General features: G+C 49.7%; 6 protein-coding genes across 6 annotated transcripts; 3 read left to right on the top strand and 3 right to left on the bottom strand.

Moving 5' to 3' along the window:
- The first annotated feature begins 101 nt into the window (after positions 1–101).
- Positions 102–1,483, top strand: ASPVEDRAFT_44974 (putative L-serine dehydratase). Its single transcript, XM_040813175.1, has 3 exons — positions 102–290; positions 346–399; positions 459–1,483. The coding sequence occupies exons 1-3, from the start codon at positions 214–216 to the stop codon at positions 1,396–1,398; spliced, it is 1,071 nt and encodes a 356-aa protein (XP_040671229.1). The 5' UTR covers positions 102–213; the 3' UTR covers positions 1,399–1,483.
- A 2,046-nt stretch (positions 1,484–3,529) lies between these two features.
- Positions 3,530–4,223, bottom strand: ASPVEDRAFT_852713 (uncharacterized protein). The gene is made up of 2 exons (XM_040817671.1): positions 3,871–4,223; positions 3,530–3,814 (listed from the first exon to the last, which is right to left on the bottom strand). Exons 1-2 carry the CDS (start codon positions 4,129–4,131, stop codon positions 3,728–3,730), a joined length of 348 nt encoding a protein of 115 aa, XP_040671230.1. The 5' UTR covers positions 4,132–4,223; the 3' UTR covers positions 3,530–3,727.
- A 659-nt stretch (positions 4,224–4,882) lies between these two features.
- Positions 4,883–5,506, top strand: ASPVEDRAFT_44980 (uncharacterized protein). The gene has a single exon (XM_040813176.1). It carries the CDS (start codon positions 4,938–4,940, stop codon positions 5,211–5,213), a length of 276 nt encoding a protein of 91 aa, XP_040671232.1. The 5' UTR covers positions 4,883–4,937; the 3' UTR covers positions 5,214–5,506.
- ASPVEDRAFT_44981 (uncharacterized protein) lies at positions 4,883–6,182 on the top strand. The gene is made up of 3 exons (XM_040813178.1): positions 4,883–5,358; positions 5,426–5,577; positions 5,632–6,182. Exons 1-3 carry the CDS (start codon positions 5,336–5,338, stop codon positions 6,078–6,080), a joined length of 624 nt encoding a protein of 207 aa, XP_040671231.1. The 5' UTR covers positions 4,883–5,335; the 3' UTR covers positions 6,081–6,182.
- A 457-nt stretch (positions 6,183–6,639) lies between these two features.
- ASPVEDRAFT_138375 (calpain-like protein) lies at positions 6,640–11,378 on the bottom strand (the record flags this gene model as incomplete). The annotated part of the gene is made up of 8 exons (XM_040807480.1): positions 6,640–7,947; positions 8,618–9,616; positions 9,667–9,858; positions 9,911–10,016; positions 10,066–10,326; positions 10,377–10,641; positions 10,694–10,880; positions 10,941–11,378. The coding sequence occupies 8 exons, from the start codon at positions 11,376–11,378 to the stop codon at positions 6,640–6,642; spliced, it is 3,756 nt and encodes a 1,251-aa protein (XP_040671233.1).
- A 1,120-nt stretch (positions 11,379–12,498) lies between these two features.
- nimX (cyclin-dependent serine/threonine-protein kinase CDC28) lies at positions 12,499–14,539 on the bottom strand. Its single transcript, XM_040813179.1, has 4 exons — positions 14,120–14,539; positions 13,507–14,015; positions 13,290–13,453; positions 12,499–13,231 (listed from the first exon to the last, which is right to left on the bottom strand). Exons 1-4 carry the CDS (start codon positions 14,154–14,156, stop codon positions 12,970–12,972), a joined length of 972 nt encoding a protein of 323 aa, XP_040671234.1. The 5' UTR covers positions 14,157–14,539; the 3' UTR covers positions 12,499–12,969.
- Positions 14,540–15,130: the final 591 nt, after the last annotated feature.

Genomic DNA, 15,130 nt, shown 5'->3' on the forward strand with positions numbered 1-15,130 from the left:
TACCAATGGGTGGTAATTGTATGAGCGCGGTGAAGCGTACGGATGTCACAGGGCGCGCATCGCTCTCCACTGCAACGCTGCGGGTTGGAGACCAAAAGTGTGGGAATTCCACACGTTGTCCGCCACGAACATACATAACCAGCTTGGTATCCCACGAAACGATATTGTCGCGTACATTTTTCTCGTCTCTTCCAAGGACCCACAGATTCAAACATGGCCGTTATAGAGAAAAAGCCCTGGATTGAAACGCCTCTCATTGAGTCTGCATCCTTATCAAAGACCGCAGGATGGTAAGTGCCGCCACCCCAAGTTTCATTGACGCCGTCAATAACAATGTCGAATTAGCAGAATATTCCTCAAGCTAGATCTCCTGCAGCCGTCAGGATCATTCAAATCTAGGTATTGTAACCTAACTCTTCATTCCTCACAAAGGTGATATCGCAACTCACAGTCACCAGAGGAATTGGAAACTTCATTCGCACTGCCCTCCAAGATCCAGTCAACAAAGACCAAGAGCTGCATTTCTACATATCATCCGGCGGGAATGCCGGATTAGCCGCCGTAATTGCGGCGCGCGAGCTCAACTGCCAGTGCACAGTCGTCGTGCCGCATTCCACGAAACCTATGATTGTGCAGAAGTTACGGGATGTCGGTGCTGCGGACGTGTTCCAGCATGGAGATAATTGGTTTGAGGCCGATACACATCTCCGGAAGACATTTATCGAGAACCAAGATCCCAACTCTGATAAGCGCAATGTCTACGTCCCTCCCTTTGATCATCCGGATGTCTGGAAGGGAGCCGAGACTATGATTGATGAAATTGCAGCGCAAATGCCGCCAAGGGATAACGGGCCAAAGACCCCATTCCCTGTAGATGCTGTCGTCTGCAGTGTTGGAGGAGGCGGACTGTTCAATGGTGTAGTTCAGGGGCTGGGCCGGTATCAACAGTCTCAAACAGGCGAAGTAGCGGAAGGCAACCAGGTCCGTGTTCTGGCCGTTGAGACCGAGGGGGCCGATTCATTGGCCTTTTCCCTCCGAAACGGGTCCCTGCAATCGCTTCCGGGTATCAAATCTCTCGCCACGTCCTTGGGTGCAGTACGAGTTGCTCCACAGGCCCTAAAGAACGCTCAATCTCCTCCTACCGGAGTGAACGTTGTCAGTGCTGTCGGCACAGACGCAGAGGCTGCTAAGGGTGTGATTCGACTTGCAGACGAACAGCGGCTGCAAGTTGAATTAGCATGTGGGATCAGCGTTGAGCTAGGCACGGTGAAATTGAAAGAGTACTTCCCCGACTTGACGCCAGAGAGCCGGGTTGTCGTTGTTGTTTGCGGGGGAAGCAATGTCAGTGCAGAGATAATATCCGAGTACAGGCAGAAGATTCAGGACGGTTGGGAGTAGCGCATCCCGACGTTATATTGGCAACTAGACATATATAGAGCTGCCGTGTTATGTCACGTACGATTGTTCTGCATTCCAAACCCAACTTTCATTTTCATACGTAGAGTTAATTTTGATTGGCTTTCACGCTGATGGTGGCTAGCACTAGGAGGTTAAGGCTCCAAATGTAGTTTCAGTTGCATTGCCTTGGCGAGGGCCCATAACTTCAATTTGAAACGTATGTAGGCAGCAACTGTGACTTGACCAAGCAATCTCAGCTACCACAGGCCAGTTACTAGATAATCAATTCATCTACCGACGTTACAATGCATTTTTCGTCAAGACTCTGAAGTTCCCATTATAAATAGGACCTACTCTACACCTTCCTGACTCCTCCCTCCTCTCAAGTCTTCCACCTCCCGGGACCTCTTCTTGATGCGGGAACATGGACCACTTTCCTAATTCGCACCAGAGGTCGTGGTTGCACCTTGACGACATGGGAATTGCATGGTGCTGGGATACGCCCCCCACAGACAGAGCTTAACTTTGCACTTTCCTCAATCGGCATCTAAGGGCAAATTTGTTGCTCGTCTAGATGGGTAACTGCGCTCCGAGGCCGCCAAGGAAATACCAATGTTGATCGAAGTCAAGCAGGAGCAGAGTTGGGCTCCAGGTTTAAATGTGCTATCCTTGTAGCCAGAGGGAAGGCCTCGGACCCAGCAGACCTGACCGATTTTGACCCCAAATATCGTCACAATAAAAAGGTTTATCATGAAGTTCAACAATCCCTTCAAAACCACTTGTTGATCGAAGTGAAGCCGGAGGAGAGACTTCGGGAAGAGCTAAACGTCTCTATGCAGGAGACTTCTGAAATGGTATCTTGGCTGAAAGGAACAGGGCTTTAAAAGGCGTCAAATCGGTAGAGTTTCCTCGTTACCCCTGGTAGTATTATGTAGAATACTAATTCAGCGTGAAGGCCCGTCCTGCTAACATAAGATAGCTATGAGGTATATCAGGAATCTCGTTTTCGGCCGAATATCGCCGATACCTCGATGGTACCCGTCCTGGCCTACCTAGATAGCACCGAGTCTATGGTGGCCCAACACTTAGGAATTACCGAGGCCGCAAACATGGAGCATCTGGTCGTCATCTTTCCAGAAATGACCTCAAAGGCGCACAGTCTATGGATACGCGGCAAAGCGCAGGGTTGAAATTCCACGACTATCATCCCGAAGAATGGCATAGGAGCTGCATCTTCGTGTGATCGTTTCTTTGGGACACTTTCCGCTTGATTTCCCAAAGCTACTCTCCAGGCATACTCCATCTTCGAATCTCAACGCAACCATGTTCGATACTAAGCTGAGCATCTGATCATTGATGATTCATTTCTCTTGAAGCATGGGCCTTCCAACGTTGGATTTATCGCGGATGACTGCCCAGCAACCCAGTCGTACTCAGGTTGGGAGTTCATAATCATATGGATTGGCAAGCTGGTATGTATCGAAAGGGAGTAAAACTAGTAGCCAGGATTGGTCAGGGCACTGATGATAAAATTCGAGGGATAGCAGGGTAACACCGAGCCGTGCATGGTTCCTGGCGTGTTGGCCTAGCGTTCTCCGAGAAAAAGCTTCTATCACAAGGGGCACGCTGCAACAACCCCCATAAGAGACCCTCATGTATTTAGTCTACCTTCGAGAAGTAGCCAGAAGAGTCTGACTTATGAGCCACTCGTAACATCCCATTTAGACCCTAGCCGAGACTAGAATTGTGTCTAGCTTCAAACCACAGATTTGACGACAGGATAGATGGAGGGATAGACGTTGGATGCACCGTCGTGGAATGCCTTTTGTCTGTGAGAAGCCTGTGGTACCCGTGCTAGCAGTAGCACCGGATATGTGATGGGGTGAAGAAGATAAATAGCATGGGACTGGGTCATTCAGTGTGCTCAATAACATAGAATCTCCTCAGCCGCGGGTGGAGAGAAAAGTTTCGTATTAATGAACATGGGTTGTTGCCTTGCCTTGCTATGGTGTGTCTGTTTTGGGTAGATAGGTACGCAAAGGAGTCTCTGGTAGACAGTAAACTGGTCCGGAAGGAAGTGCCTTATTAGGCAATATCGAACCATTCCAATTCGGGTTTGAACGTGCTTCTCAAATCAAAGAGGATACAGAGACGAAATGAGAAAATGATAAACAAAATAGGCGAGGTTAAAAGATGCGAGTGAACGCAGAGGGACATAACCAAACACTGAACTTGCACATGATGGAAAGGTATTTTGTTTTTGTGAATGTTTTGAGACTGATTGTAATCTCCTCAACCAAGATGGCGAGGGCATGTCGATATAAAGCGGCTACCGTATAGGTAGGCAGTCTATACCGACGAAGTGGTAGTATTGGCCGTAGATGTAAGGACTCGGGCTAAGGAGGTGTTTTTTGACCTGAGCCGAGATATATTCTTTAGTAACATGTTAAAAAAGTCAAAAGGGAGAAATACCTTGATCTTCTTCAACTGGTTACTCATCATGTTGTACACGCTGAGAGGCGGACCAAGGGTCCCCCGAAGGGGCCCAGCACGGATTCGGTTGCAGGGGCAGCAATGCAGAACGTGAAAACAGCCTGTCAGGAATTGAAGATAGAAGGTAGAAGGGAAGAGAAGGAAGGAGGAGGAGGAGGGAAAGAGGGTGAGGAAAGGGGAGAAGGGAGAATGTGTTGTGAGAAAACAGCTCAAGTGACAGGAAAAGTGAAAAGACCGCATTACGGCTGAGACACCAAGTCAGCTCTGTGAAGAGAAACAATTTCTCACTTTGATCCTGGATTAAGAAAGGACATGGACATCAGACTGAGAGCTGAGAAACAGTTCACTAACCATTCATCTAAGCCATAAATGCCTTCGGCCTCGTCAAGGCTGAAATTCTGAACTCCACACTTCAGGCGTGCAATTATTCTGTATTCAAAACATTGCTAGCATATTGAAGAATACTCCTGCGCGACAGGAGTACTGAAGATAACCAGAATATGCTAAAGCGCCAATAAGATACGAGATAGGATCCGTTCCCTGCTTGGACAAGGAGCAAAACTTGGCTACATCTCAGATTCCTGGTTCCAGGCACCTTCAACAAACCGATGGAAGATGGCGTCAGCCCGCGAGTAGCGCCGACACCACTAGACAGGGGCCATCAGGCAACGTGCATGCATCAACCCCTCCATGACGTATGACGGCCAGAGCACTTGAATATACCAGGTTGCTGTTTCTGGCTTGCCTGTCACGAATGGGGCTTATGCAAGTCACTACTTAGTGTGAGGGGATGGACGATCTAGAGGTCTGGCCGGGAAGAACTGCACGGAGTGACGGGTGCAATTGGATGGACTAATCGACTCCTACAAACTTAGATGGGCATGGCGAGGTTGAGTGATTTAATATTGCTAATAGGGAGGAGTAATGAGAATACGTTGGGGGATACTTAAGCGCTAGGTGGACAGCAACTACCGCAACATACAATCCGCCTCACGAATATTATAGAAGATATTACTTTTAAACGACAACACTAAATCTTTCTCAAGATGGCATCAACGGCTATTGACAATACACTCCCCAGCGCTGGCATGGTCATCTCATCCAAGCTGGATAGTCAGCCTGCCAAACCCAGCATCATCGACATCCGCCAGGGTAAAGCAGAACTCTGCATGCATGATGAGATTATCCAAGGACTCCAAACAGACGAAGGAACCGAACGGACGCTTCCGACCATGCTGCTCTATGACGAGAAGGGGCTGCAGCTGTTCGAGGCCATAACTTTTCTTGACGAGGTTATACCAGACTCCAGCTGGACACAATAACACTTTTGACGCACTCCAAGAAGCCCACTCCTGACACTGTCCAGTACTACCTGACCAATGTCGAAATTGAGGTCCTAGAGACTTCCGCCATCGACATCGTGCGCCGGATCCAGCCAAACTCCATGCTCGTCGAACTGGGGAGCGGGTGCTTTTCCTTTCCTCATCCATGCAAGCCATTTGCCATAACGAGAGGCTGACAATAGATTTTATAGTAACCTGCGCAAGACCTGCATCCTTCTCAACGCCCTCGAGAGACTCGCCCGGCCATGTCGCTTCTTTGCTCTCGATCTCTCCCTTCCGGAACTGCAGCGCACCCTATCTGCCATTCCAGAATATCGACACGTCTCGGCTGTCGGTTTGCATGGTATGTCTCACTCGCATAACTGACTCGCTATGCGAAGTCTTAATACCACTCAAGGAACCTACGACGACGGCCTCACCTGGCTGAGGCGCTCTGAGAACTCCTCGACGCCCAAGTGCATCATGAGCTTGGGCTCATCCATCGGAAACTTTAGTCGTGCTGATGCAAGTAGCTTCCTGGGGCATTTTGCTAACATTCTTGATCCGGGCCGTGATTATTTGCTCATCGGACTTGACGGGTGTCAAGATTCCTCTAGGGTGTACGTAACTCCTCCTTTTCCCACTATGCGTGGACACACAGGACCACGTCCGTATTACAAGCTGAACTCTATCTTTTGGTATACCAGGTACAAAGCATACAACGACGAGCGCGGAACAACCAGACAATTCATCCTGAATGGGCTCGCGCATGCGAACAGAATCCTAGGGGAGGAGGTCTTCAAGGCTGAAGAGTGGGAGTACAGTATGCTACAATACTACCATCCGCCAATGAACGTGTTGATCTAGGCCATGGTCTTAAGAGCTAACACCAACTTCAGTGGGGGCCTACGACAAGTCCAAAGGCCGGCACCAGGCATTCTACGTGCCTAAGAAGGACGTCCAATACGGTCCAATTCTCATCAAAGCAGGCGAGAAAGTCCGCGTAGAGGAGAGCTACAAGTACTCGCCGTTGCAGCGGGCTGCACTGTGGACGGGGGCTGGCCTGCGTGAGTCCGCGAACTTTGGGACTGATGTGGGGGATATTCCCTACTGTGAGCTAAAACTCATTCATACCTGTTGCTTGTGTTGCGGGACTGAACAAGAATCTAATCGGGATCTAGCTATTCACTTGTTGACTTCGTCGCATGCTGGATCGAGTGGGCAGTAAACGGATCCATGATATTGGGCGAAGCTGGTTGAATACCACGGGTCAAGGCGAACATTTTTTATACTACATCATCATTGGCAACGTACACCAGAAGTAGGTTTTGGACCATAAAGCAGGTAATTTATTTAGGCTTATCGTTATAGAATACGTAGTGTTCAGAGAAGTACTTAACATAATCATTGTATTAAAACTAGGGTATCAAGAAGTGTTATCTGAATTTGAATCGAGAGTTTCCGCGAACCATTTACCGGCGTGCGAGAGTATTTCGTTAGAGTCTGACCCGAGCCCGATACTTGACTTTTCAGATTCCTCTGGAATAGAGATAGAGGAAAGGGTGACTCGATCTTTGCCGTACCCACTTTCCCTCCCCCAGAAGCACGCCCGGCGCATCACGTCTACCATATCAGCAGCCTGATTGGAGAGTACTGTGGTATTTTGATTTCTTCTGCGTTTCGGCAGTTTATGTTCGGGGTGATCAGCGGGTTCGCTCTGCGATACTGAGACCATAGACTCGTTTGTGCCCTGTTTTGAATGTTTATGGGTAAAGAGGCGGACCCAGGGCAAGGAAACTTCGAGGCGCTCGATAGGTTGGCGACTGTATCTGCCAGGCGGTCCACTGGAGCCATAATCCAGCCCGTACGGAGGCCACCGGGAGAGGGCTTTGCGGCGGCGAACTAGATGGTTATTATCGTGATTTGGGTGCTGAATGTTCAAAGCGCCTAGTTCATCATAGAGGTGATCATCCGGGATATAGGCATCCCATAAATCGCCGGGTTCTTCGTCGGGCTCGTTTGACACCCGTACAGGGATAGGATGTTCGGGGCCGGTGAGGTATTTCGGAAACACCTTTGGCACATACTTGCCTGCCGAGCGGAGGAATAGAATCGGTGACGCAAACGAATCAAAGTATCTTTCTTGTGTGGCGAAAAGCCTCTCCCGGGCTTCCAGCAGGGGAACCAGATCTTTTGGCACCCGACGTCGCCTGGGGGTGGCACGAGACGCGGTACAATACTCGTCTAGGGAAGTCCAATCGCAAACAGGGTCTAGGGCTGCCATTGCATGAACAGATCGGGGTTCCGAGAGTGCTAGCATCAGGGCTAGAGAGCCCCCGATATGCGTACCGAATAGACCGAGGCGTTTTGGTTGGAGGTTTTGCATGACCCAGTCGAATCCAGCTAACGTATCATGAACTGGTGTCGGGTAGCGGTAATATAAATTCTTTGGTTGTGTATCACTGCCGACTCTTAATTGTAGCGGGACTTGGTCCTCGTCATATGGTATTTCACCTAGACGGTAATCGATGGTAACCACCGTAGAAGACGTGACGTCCGCCAGCACCCGCGCGGCAACAGTGTCGTCTGCCGTATGGTTGGAGGAAACATTCTCAGATCCATCATTCAGCGCAGAGACAGATGAAACATTCCCAGTTTCGGCTCTCGGCAAGCTCTGGAAGAGTGGCCCTTGAGGAAGTCGAATAATCACATTCGCAGAGGCCACATTCGCAGGCTTTGGTTGAGTCACACTGTCAATCATTAGTATCATTATTCTTGTTATTAAATAGATAGAAGAATATATACCTTAAGGAGACATATCCGTTTCCCCCAACAGGGACTTTGTAGACATCCTGAGTGTACGAGGACGCGAATCTCGCAGACCCAAAGAATTGGTGGCAACGGAAACTCGGTGGGTTGTGAGGCTTCCGATATGATATTTGGGACAATCTACAAAGCCGCAGTCGCGGAAGCGATATAAGCATTGATGGACCTAAATGTCGCATATCACCGTATCGTCATGATGCTGGGCCAGATAGTTGGAAGGAGATGAGGCGCAGGTAAACAGCATGAGTGATATGGATATACACTAAACTACTTTCGGAATGCGCTAACCACTTGAATCATTAGCCCAGCCATAGCTCTTTATATTTTTGCAAAATGAAAAAGATGATGGTTTTGAATCAAATAGTTGTATATTGAAAAAATTATATAGGCTGTCAAATTAAATAGGAAAGTGTTACACGCTATATGCAAATTTTGAACGCCGACCCGCAAGGACAACTAAAAAACTAGGCCTATACATGGCGCTCTAAACAAGCCGTAGTAAATAATATAGCATTTTTGCACGCTCATTCGAATTGCATAGCGAATAGTCGGGTCCCTTTCTCTGAAGTCGCACTGACTGCTGGATCATCCATGTCAAGCGCTGCCTCGGGCTCAAAATCCGGAACAGGACGGACGACCTCAAGTGACAGCATCTCGTCTTTTGAGTACACGCGCATCCCAACCACACAGACCGCATTCCACGGGTCAGTTTGGGAGGCGAGAGCATCGCAGAACGATGTCTGCGTACTGGGAGCTCTTGCCACTGGATCCTCAGGAGGCATGTCGATATCCGAGTCGAACTCGAATCCTTCTAGCAGTTCGGAGTCACGGTTGCGGGTGTGGCGGCGATGACGGCTAATGGAGTTCGTTGAGCGATGGCGACTGGTATGCATGGAGAATGTATCGCGCGAAGAGTTGGGTGTAGGTAGTGCATGAGTTTCATCGAATTTGATGCTCGGGACCGAGCCATTCTTCTGCGGCCTGGTGTCAACGCCGTTTGTGTAACCGTTCAAGTCTGATGGTGACTCCACCGGACTGTCCTCAAGTACACGTTCGGCCTCAAGCTCAGGGTTCTTGCCGTTTATATGGAGTCTGGATGCTTTTGCGGCCAGTCGCTCCTCAGCTCTCATTCTGCGAGCCATGATCTTTTGTTCGCGAATCCACTCGCGTTGCAGCCTCTTCTTTGTCTCGTCGCGCAGTCTCTTTCGCTCAGCCGCTTTTCGCTGGCGTTCGTGCTCCTCACGTTCTTCCCTTTCCGCTTCAGTTTCGACGACAATACCCTTGGCGTGGGCTAGGTCATATGAGAGGCCAATTTGCACTAGCTTCTCACGTCGCGTAGGTGCTAGTTCTCTGACTGCGTACTCCGTGGACACAGCATCATGTTGCCGATAAGCCGTGATTTTCATGAGAATGTGATAGGCCCCAGGTTCGAGATCAACTTCTGCATTGGTGGACCGAGAAATAAGGCAGTTGTTAACACTTCGTACAATGTAGTCGTTTTCTCCCTCTCGCTGGAGGCGGAACTTCAGGACAAAGTTATATTCGCCGATGAGGCCCTTAAAATAGCGCGTGTCCAGCTTTTCTCAGGTTAGTTATGTTTAGAGCGTAGTGCAGTATTGAAACTAACCTGAGATAAAACGAGAATAACGGGACCAGGCCTGGTCACGTTCAACTTGAACTTGGTAGTATGGTAGTCTGCGGACCAGGGAACGTTCAGGCTGGTCCACTGTTGCGTAATTGTCCATTCAGGTCCAAACAAACGCGTACGATCAAGGTGTTGATACCTCTTCAGTAGGTCATCGTACGATATCCAGAAGAACTATAGTCTCAGAATCAGTATAGGTAAACATTTTGCAGGGAGAGAGACGTACACCATCATTGCCGAACTTGTGGTCAAGTTTCTCCATCCACTGAGGAGTCCATTGCTCGGACCCATCGCTCCAGGGCCCACTCCATTCCTTCTTTCCCCACGGATTCCTGACATTGTTAGCAATGTTGGCTACAGTGAATATTTGGTTTTCCATACCGTAACTTCACCAAGCGCTCTCCGTCAATCTCCCTGACATCCATGATTGAGTAGGAGTGATTTTCGGAAATACCCTTCCTGTCCTTTGGAGGGCTGGGATGGTTCGGGGTAAGCCAATCCGAGTATAAGCCTGTGCCGCAACCAAACAAGAACTCCTTGTTGACCTGCATGAGCTCCTCGTTCCAGAACCTATCCTTGTCTAAGATATTGTTGGTGAGGATATCAGATGTTACTCCCCCAGTCAAATCTTCCACCGCCTCGCTAGGAAAAGGTCAGCAGAGTCATAATCTCCAATCCACGAGGAATCTTACCCAACGAAGCCACCCTCGATGGCTGAATAGTCACCATGCGCTTTGGCGTACGCCTTCTCCAGTAAAGGAAGCCAGGTCTCGTTTTCGTCCACGCATTGGGCGAAGTAAAGCGCACGCGAGCCGGTTTGAAAAACCTTGCGGTATTCCTCCTCGGTGTCCTTTCGGATGATGTCGTCCCAAATGGGCCGTTCATCAACAGACTCGTCGTAATCCGCAGCGCGTAGATAGAGCTTGTCATCCACAATACATTGCTGCCAGTCGCCGTCTAGAAGACTATATTAGATAACTGCACCAGCGGCTCAGTAACCTTTACTCACCTCTGTAGAATACAAAACCATAGACCCCGACCTGCTCATCTCTGTGAACACAGATCTTGTCTATCAGTTCCTCTTTATTGCCCATTGTGCAAAGCGCAGCCATGAACCAACAGTCACCGTCACGCCCTTGGCGTACATCTGAAGCGGTCGGCCCATTAACATAGAACTGAGGGTTTTCAAAAATCTCCTATAATCGCGGATAGTATATTAGCTTTGTCGTTTCTGTATCTATTCTGTGACGGCTTACAGTAACTCTCTTCACACCCTTAGGATGCATATACATATTATCGTTGTCAAGACCGTTCAAACAGTTCCGCGGCCCGTTTTTGAGGTCCATCTCAATATCGAAATGTGGATCGGAATATCGCTGATTGAGACGCCTGCATTCTTTTGCGATCCGGTCGACGGCCCGGTAACATTCTTTGCTAGCTTGCTCATAGGATTTCCCCGCACCCTGCGCCTTGACGACCCCCTTGGGGATCCGCGCGGCCTTGGAACGAGCATACGGGTTGTCCGGCAAAACAGTGTAGATTTTACCTGGGAACCTGGAGTTGAACTGCTCCCAGAACTGTTTCAAATTTTCCTGGGGAGGCTGTCTAGGTCGCATTCTGCTACCGGAGCGAGACGACAGCGGCGGAGTGAAGACCGTGTCTGGATAATCGTCTTCAACATCCAAGTTCGCCATAGTCGCGAAAGGTAGTTGAATACGAGAAAGGAACTAGCAGCTGTTGCTATGGAAAAAGAAGATTGGAGAATGGTATATGAGAGAGGGAGTAAAAAAAAAGTTGGAGAGAATAGTTGGTAGAGAAATGAAGATGAACAGCGTGAGCTCCGTGCTCAAATAAGCTGGTATCGCCCGTTGTAGCCCCGCATGCTTTGGCGGCTGAGTAAAAATGGTTCGAGCGAACATCGATCTACTCAGGATTCCAATATCACGGCCAGCCAATCGGCATGACTGACTTCATTCTGGACTCTCAGCGCGGACTGGACAACTGACAGGCTGGTCGCTCGGTGTTTCAGATGCAGACGATGCTTGGCTTGACGAGCCTATGGCCCGCAAGGGAACCCACGTTGATCAGCCGGGGCTGAGCATGGATGAGAAAAAATAGCACCGCACGGTTGCAATTATTAAACACGAATACGTCGAATTCTTAGAAATCCACCTTCTACTTTCCCATTATGACCACGCTGACGGGCTGTGATGTCTCAAAAACCAAGGGGCCAAAACTCTGTGACCCGGGTATCTGGCCAAAGGCTGGATAATTGCGTCTCCAAGGTTGGACTGCATGAGGGGACAGACGACCTGACTGGTCGCCGAAAGGAAGGCATGATTTCAGTGTGCCCCGACGACGGATGCAGTGAGCGATTGAGGCGTCCACAATTGAAACGTTGACTGGTTCCCAGCCGGAGGAGAGTTTCCGAAGTTGTTAAACTCGCATGATTTAGCGCAATCCTCGTGAAGACCTTGCCTGAAAATTGTTAGTCGCCTGAGGCTGTGCTCGTGGTCGAGCTGAAGGCCGGACGGGCTTGGCAGGGCTGAACGGGCGTCAGCCAATAATCAGCCCCCGAATGTGAAATGTCGCAAGGACGGTCGGCGTTGCCCGAGCCGTTTCTGCCCCTCGTATTGTGTCAAAGGAGCGTTAGAGTCGCCCGGAGATCCCAGCGATCAAGATATGGAGCGGTCAGTGCTGCAGGACAATGCGTGATATCGACAACTTGAGGTTGAGAGATGGAAGTAGAGCCTTCAGAAACCCGGTACGCAGTGGGCGGAGCGGGAGACCCAGACAGTGGACACACGTGCCGAGATGGAGTCATTACCGTATTGGCGCACGGGCGAAAAGACAAAAAAAGCCCTCCATGTCGGACTGCAGGACTGCAGGTGGTCCTGGGCAATCTTGAAGCACCTAATCGGTTCCCATCATCCTCCGTCACTTCCCAGGCTGCTTATGAACTTATTGGAATGGGTATATACTGTAGCAACTAGGAACATATTTTGAAAAGAAAATATAAAGTCCTTGGAGTATCCATAGCCTAATTTCTTTCCTACCAAATCACTCCATAACAAACGCCCCGAACAAAAGAAATAAAAGAACGAATGAACAAGGCACGGTACAGTGTAACAAGACGTCGGGATCAAGGGGTGAAGTCGGTCGGCCCAAGAACGTATGTCAGCCGCATCGTCACCACCTGCAAGAATCCCGGTTCAACCCCTGTCGGCCACAGCCATTGGTATACGAACGTAGATTACATATAAACGAAACTCATGAATCATCCAATCAATGAAAGCCATTGCGTCTGGTGCGACCAGAATAGTACGAGCTGCCGTTCTGGAAGTAGGGGTGCATGCAAGCCTGTTTGGCCGAGAGGCGCCGGGCTGGGTCATATTCAAGTAGGGCCTCCAGCAGGTCAAGGCCATCGTCTTCGAGGCCAGGTACCAGATTGTGAGTTTCTTCACGTTTCCACTTGGGGAAGGTTGGCTTGTAATCAGGGAAGGAGGTAACTCCTGGCCAGAGGACCTCATCTGGAGTACCGAGTAGTCTAAAGTTTAAAGATTAGACTGTGTATTTGTGAGCTGAACTGGGGAAAGCGATCATACCGGAAGATCTTGAAGATCTCATCGATTTCAGAATCTCCGGGGAACAGCGGCTTGCGAGTACACATTTCAGCAAAAATGGCACCGCAAGACCACATGTCGACACCGGTGGAGTACTGGCGGCCACCCAGAAGGATTTCAGGGGATCGGTACCATAGCGTCACCACCTAGGGAGAGCGTTAATGGCCAGCTCCTACTATCATGGAGCAGGGGTAAATACCTCGTGTGTGTAGGTTCTCAGAGGAACACCGAATGCCCTTGCCAGTCCAAAATCCGCCAGTTTCAGGTTACCGTCACGGTCGATCAGGAGGTTCTGAGGTTTCAAGTCACGGTGCAGGACTCTGTGACTGTGACAGTAACGGATGCCCTCAATCAATTGTGCCATGAATTTCTTGACCATCGCATCTCCCAGGCCCAAGTTCCTGCTGAGGGAGGAACCATCTGGCAAAGCCCTACCGCGTCCACCCTCACTAACCGGCAGTGCCTCCATGTACTTCTTGAGATCGAGGTCCAGGAATTCGAAAACAAGATATAGTTTATGCCCATCTGCATGCACGATGTTGAGTAGTCGAACAATGTTCGGGTCATTCATTTCCTTAAGCAGAGAGATCTCACGGATTGCCGTGCTTGGTACGCCTTCATCTTCAGCTTCGAGTCGGATTTTCTTCAACGCAACAATGCGGTTCGGGTGGGTGAGTTCACGAGCCTTGTAAACAACACCGTAGGTTCCTAGAGGCGCACAACGGTCAGTACAAATGATACATTGGATAGAAAGTGACCGTTTCCCATATACGGCTGTGCTAGAGCCGCAACGAATTGGAATTGTCACGTACCCTCGCCGATTTTCTCAATCTTCTGATAATTCTCCATGTTGATCGCTTAACAGCCGCCGCTTATCGAAATGACGCGGTACGATCGTATTTTGCCAGCTCCGATAGAATTAAAACGAGCGCAATGTGAGGCAGAGTCCACCGGCGTCGTGGGGTGCAGGACACAAGTCACAAGTTTGACTGCAGGGCAACAATGAATGCCGTGATGTTGCCCGGGGACAAAGGCGCAGAAAAACAACCGCCGCAGAGGGCAGGGTTCGATCGGTCTGCGAGGGATGGCGGTATATCGAGCGCGCGAGTAAGGGGAGAGACCCAGTTCCCAATCAAGGGCTAGCTATATCCGACGATAGCTAAATTTACTTACCTGGTCGGTCGAGTCGGGGAATTCCTGTTCAATTGAGGGAGAGTGGTTTTCGTTTTGGCCCTCCTGGTGGGGGGAACGAAACGAAGGCGGTCAACTAATTGCGGTTGTAAATAAACAAACCCGCGTTTTGGGAAGGCGGTGGGACGTAGCAGCTTGACTAAGAAAGACTCAAGCTTCATCGTATTTAGTGTCTGGTTTCACATTAATACCAGAGGGACCAATAATCCCGTTCTGAAAGAAAGTGGGATCCGTCGCATAGGCACTCAACGTTTTCCAGGCTCCGTCTATCTAACCTAAGACTGGTCTCGTGTCAAAATTCGAAATAACCGAGGCAGCGAGGCTGTGCTGTTGCATTGTCCCTGATGGATCACGGCAAAGGCCAACCTGTGTCCATTCATACCACTCACCAAGGGAGAAGTCAACACGCCCGATGAGGCGCAAACTGGGAAAACCGGTTGGCCAAATGCCCATTCTAAGAAGCGAAATACCCGCTCATACATAGGTCGTGCCTCGTCATTGGCGTCAAGGTGTATACAGTTAGCATGGTGAAGTTTTGACCAGGGTCGCGAGATCAGCTTCATAGCGGGATGCGTTTATTACTGGCGAGGATCGTGATTCCTAGGTGAAGGAGCTACTGTAACATTAGCCTA

Source organism: Aspergillus versicolor (assembly GCF_001890125.1).
Source record: "Aspergillus versicolor CBS 583.65 unplaced genomic scaffold ASPVEscaffold_9, whole genome shotgun sequence".
Classification (NCBI taxonomy): Eukaryota; Fungi; Ascomycota; class Eurotiomycetes; order Eurotiales; family Aspergillaceae; genus Aspergillus; species Aspergillus versicolor.

Excerpts from the sequence above, each read along its gene's own strand:
- ASPVEDRAFT_44974 (XM_040813175.1), top strand. The coding sequence starts at position 214 with ATGGCCGTTATAGAGAAAAAGCCCTGGATTGAAACGCCTCTCATTGAG. Across the intron at positions 291-345 it reads TTATCAAAGACCGCAGGATG|CAGAATATTCCTCAAGCTAG; the intron begins GTAAGTGCCGCC and ends ATGTCGAATTAG. Across the intron at positions 400-458 it reads TCAGGATCATTCAAATCTAG|AGGAATTGGAAACTTCATTC; the intron begins GTATTGTAACCT and ends CACAGTCACCAG.
- ASPVEDRAFT_852713 (XM_040817671.1), bottom strand. The coding sequence starts at position 4,131 with ATGCGGTCTTTTCACTTTTCCTGTCACTTGAGCTGTTTTCTCACAACA. Across the intron at positions 3,815-3,870 it reads ACCAGTTGAAGAAGATCAAG|GTCAAAAAACACCTCCTTAG; the intron begins GTATTTCTCCCT and ends ATCTCGGCTCAG.
- nimX (XM_040813179.1), bottom strand. The coding sequence starts at position 14,156 with ATGGAGAATTATCAGAAGATTGAGAAAATCGGCGAGG. Across the intron at positions 14,016-14,119 it reads GATTGAGAAAATCGGCGAGG|GAACCTACGGTGTTGTTTAC; the intron begins GTACGTGACAAT and ends GTGCGCCTCTAG. Across the intron at positions 13,454-13,506 it reads TGAGAACCTACACACACGAG|GTGGTGACGCTATGGTACCG; the intron begins GTATTTACCCCT and ends CGCTCTCCCTAG.
- ASPVEDRAFT_44980 (XM_040813176.1), top strand. The coding sequence starts at position 4,938 with ATGGCATCAACGGCTATTGACAATACACTCCCCAGCGCTGGCATGGTC.
- ASPVEDRAFT_44981 (XM_040813178.1), top strand. The coding sequence starts at position 5,336 with ATGCTCGTCGAACTGGGGAGCGG. Across the intron at positions 5,359-5,425 it reads CTCGTCGAACTGGGGAGCGG|TAACCTGCGCAAGACCTGCA; the intron begins GTGCTTTTCCTT and ends TAGATTTTATAG. Across the intron at positions 5,578-5,631 it reads CTCGGCTGTCGGTTTGCATG|GAACCTACGACGACGGCCTC; the intron begins GTATGTCTCACT and ends ATACCACTCAAG.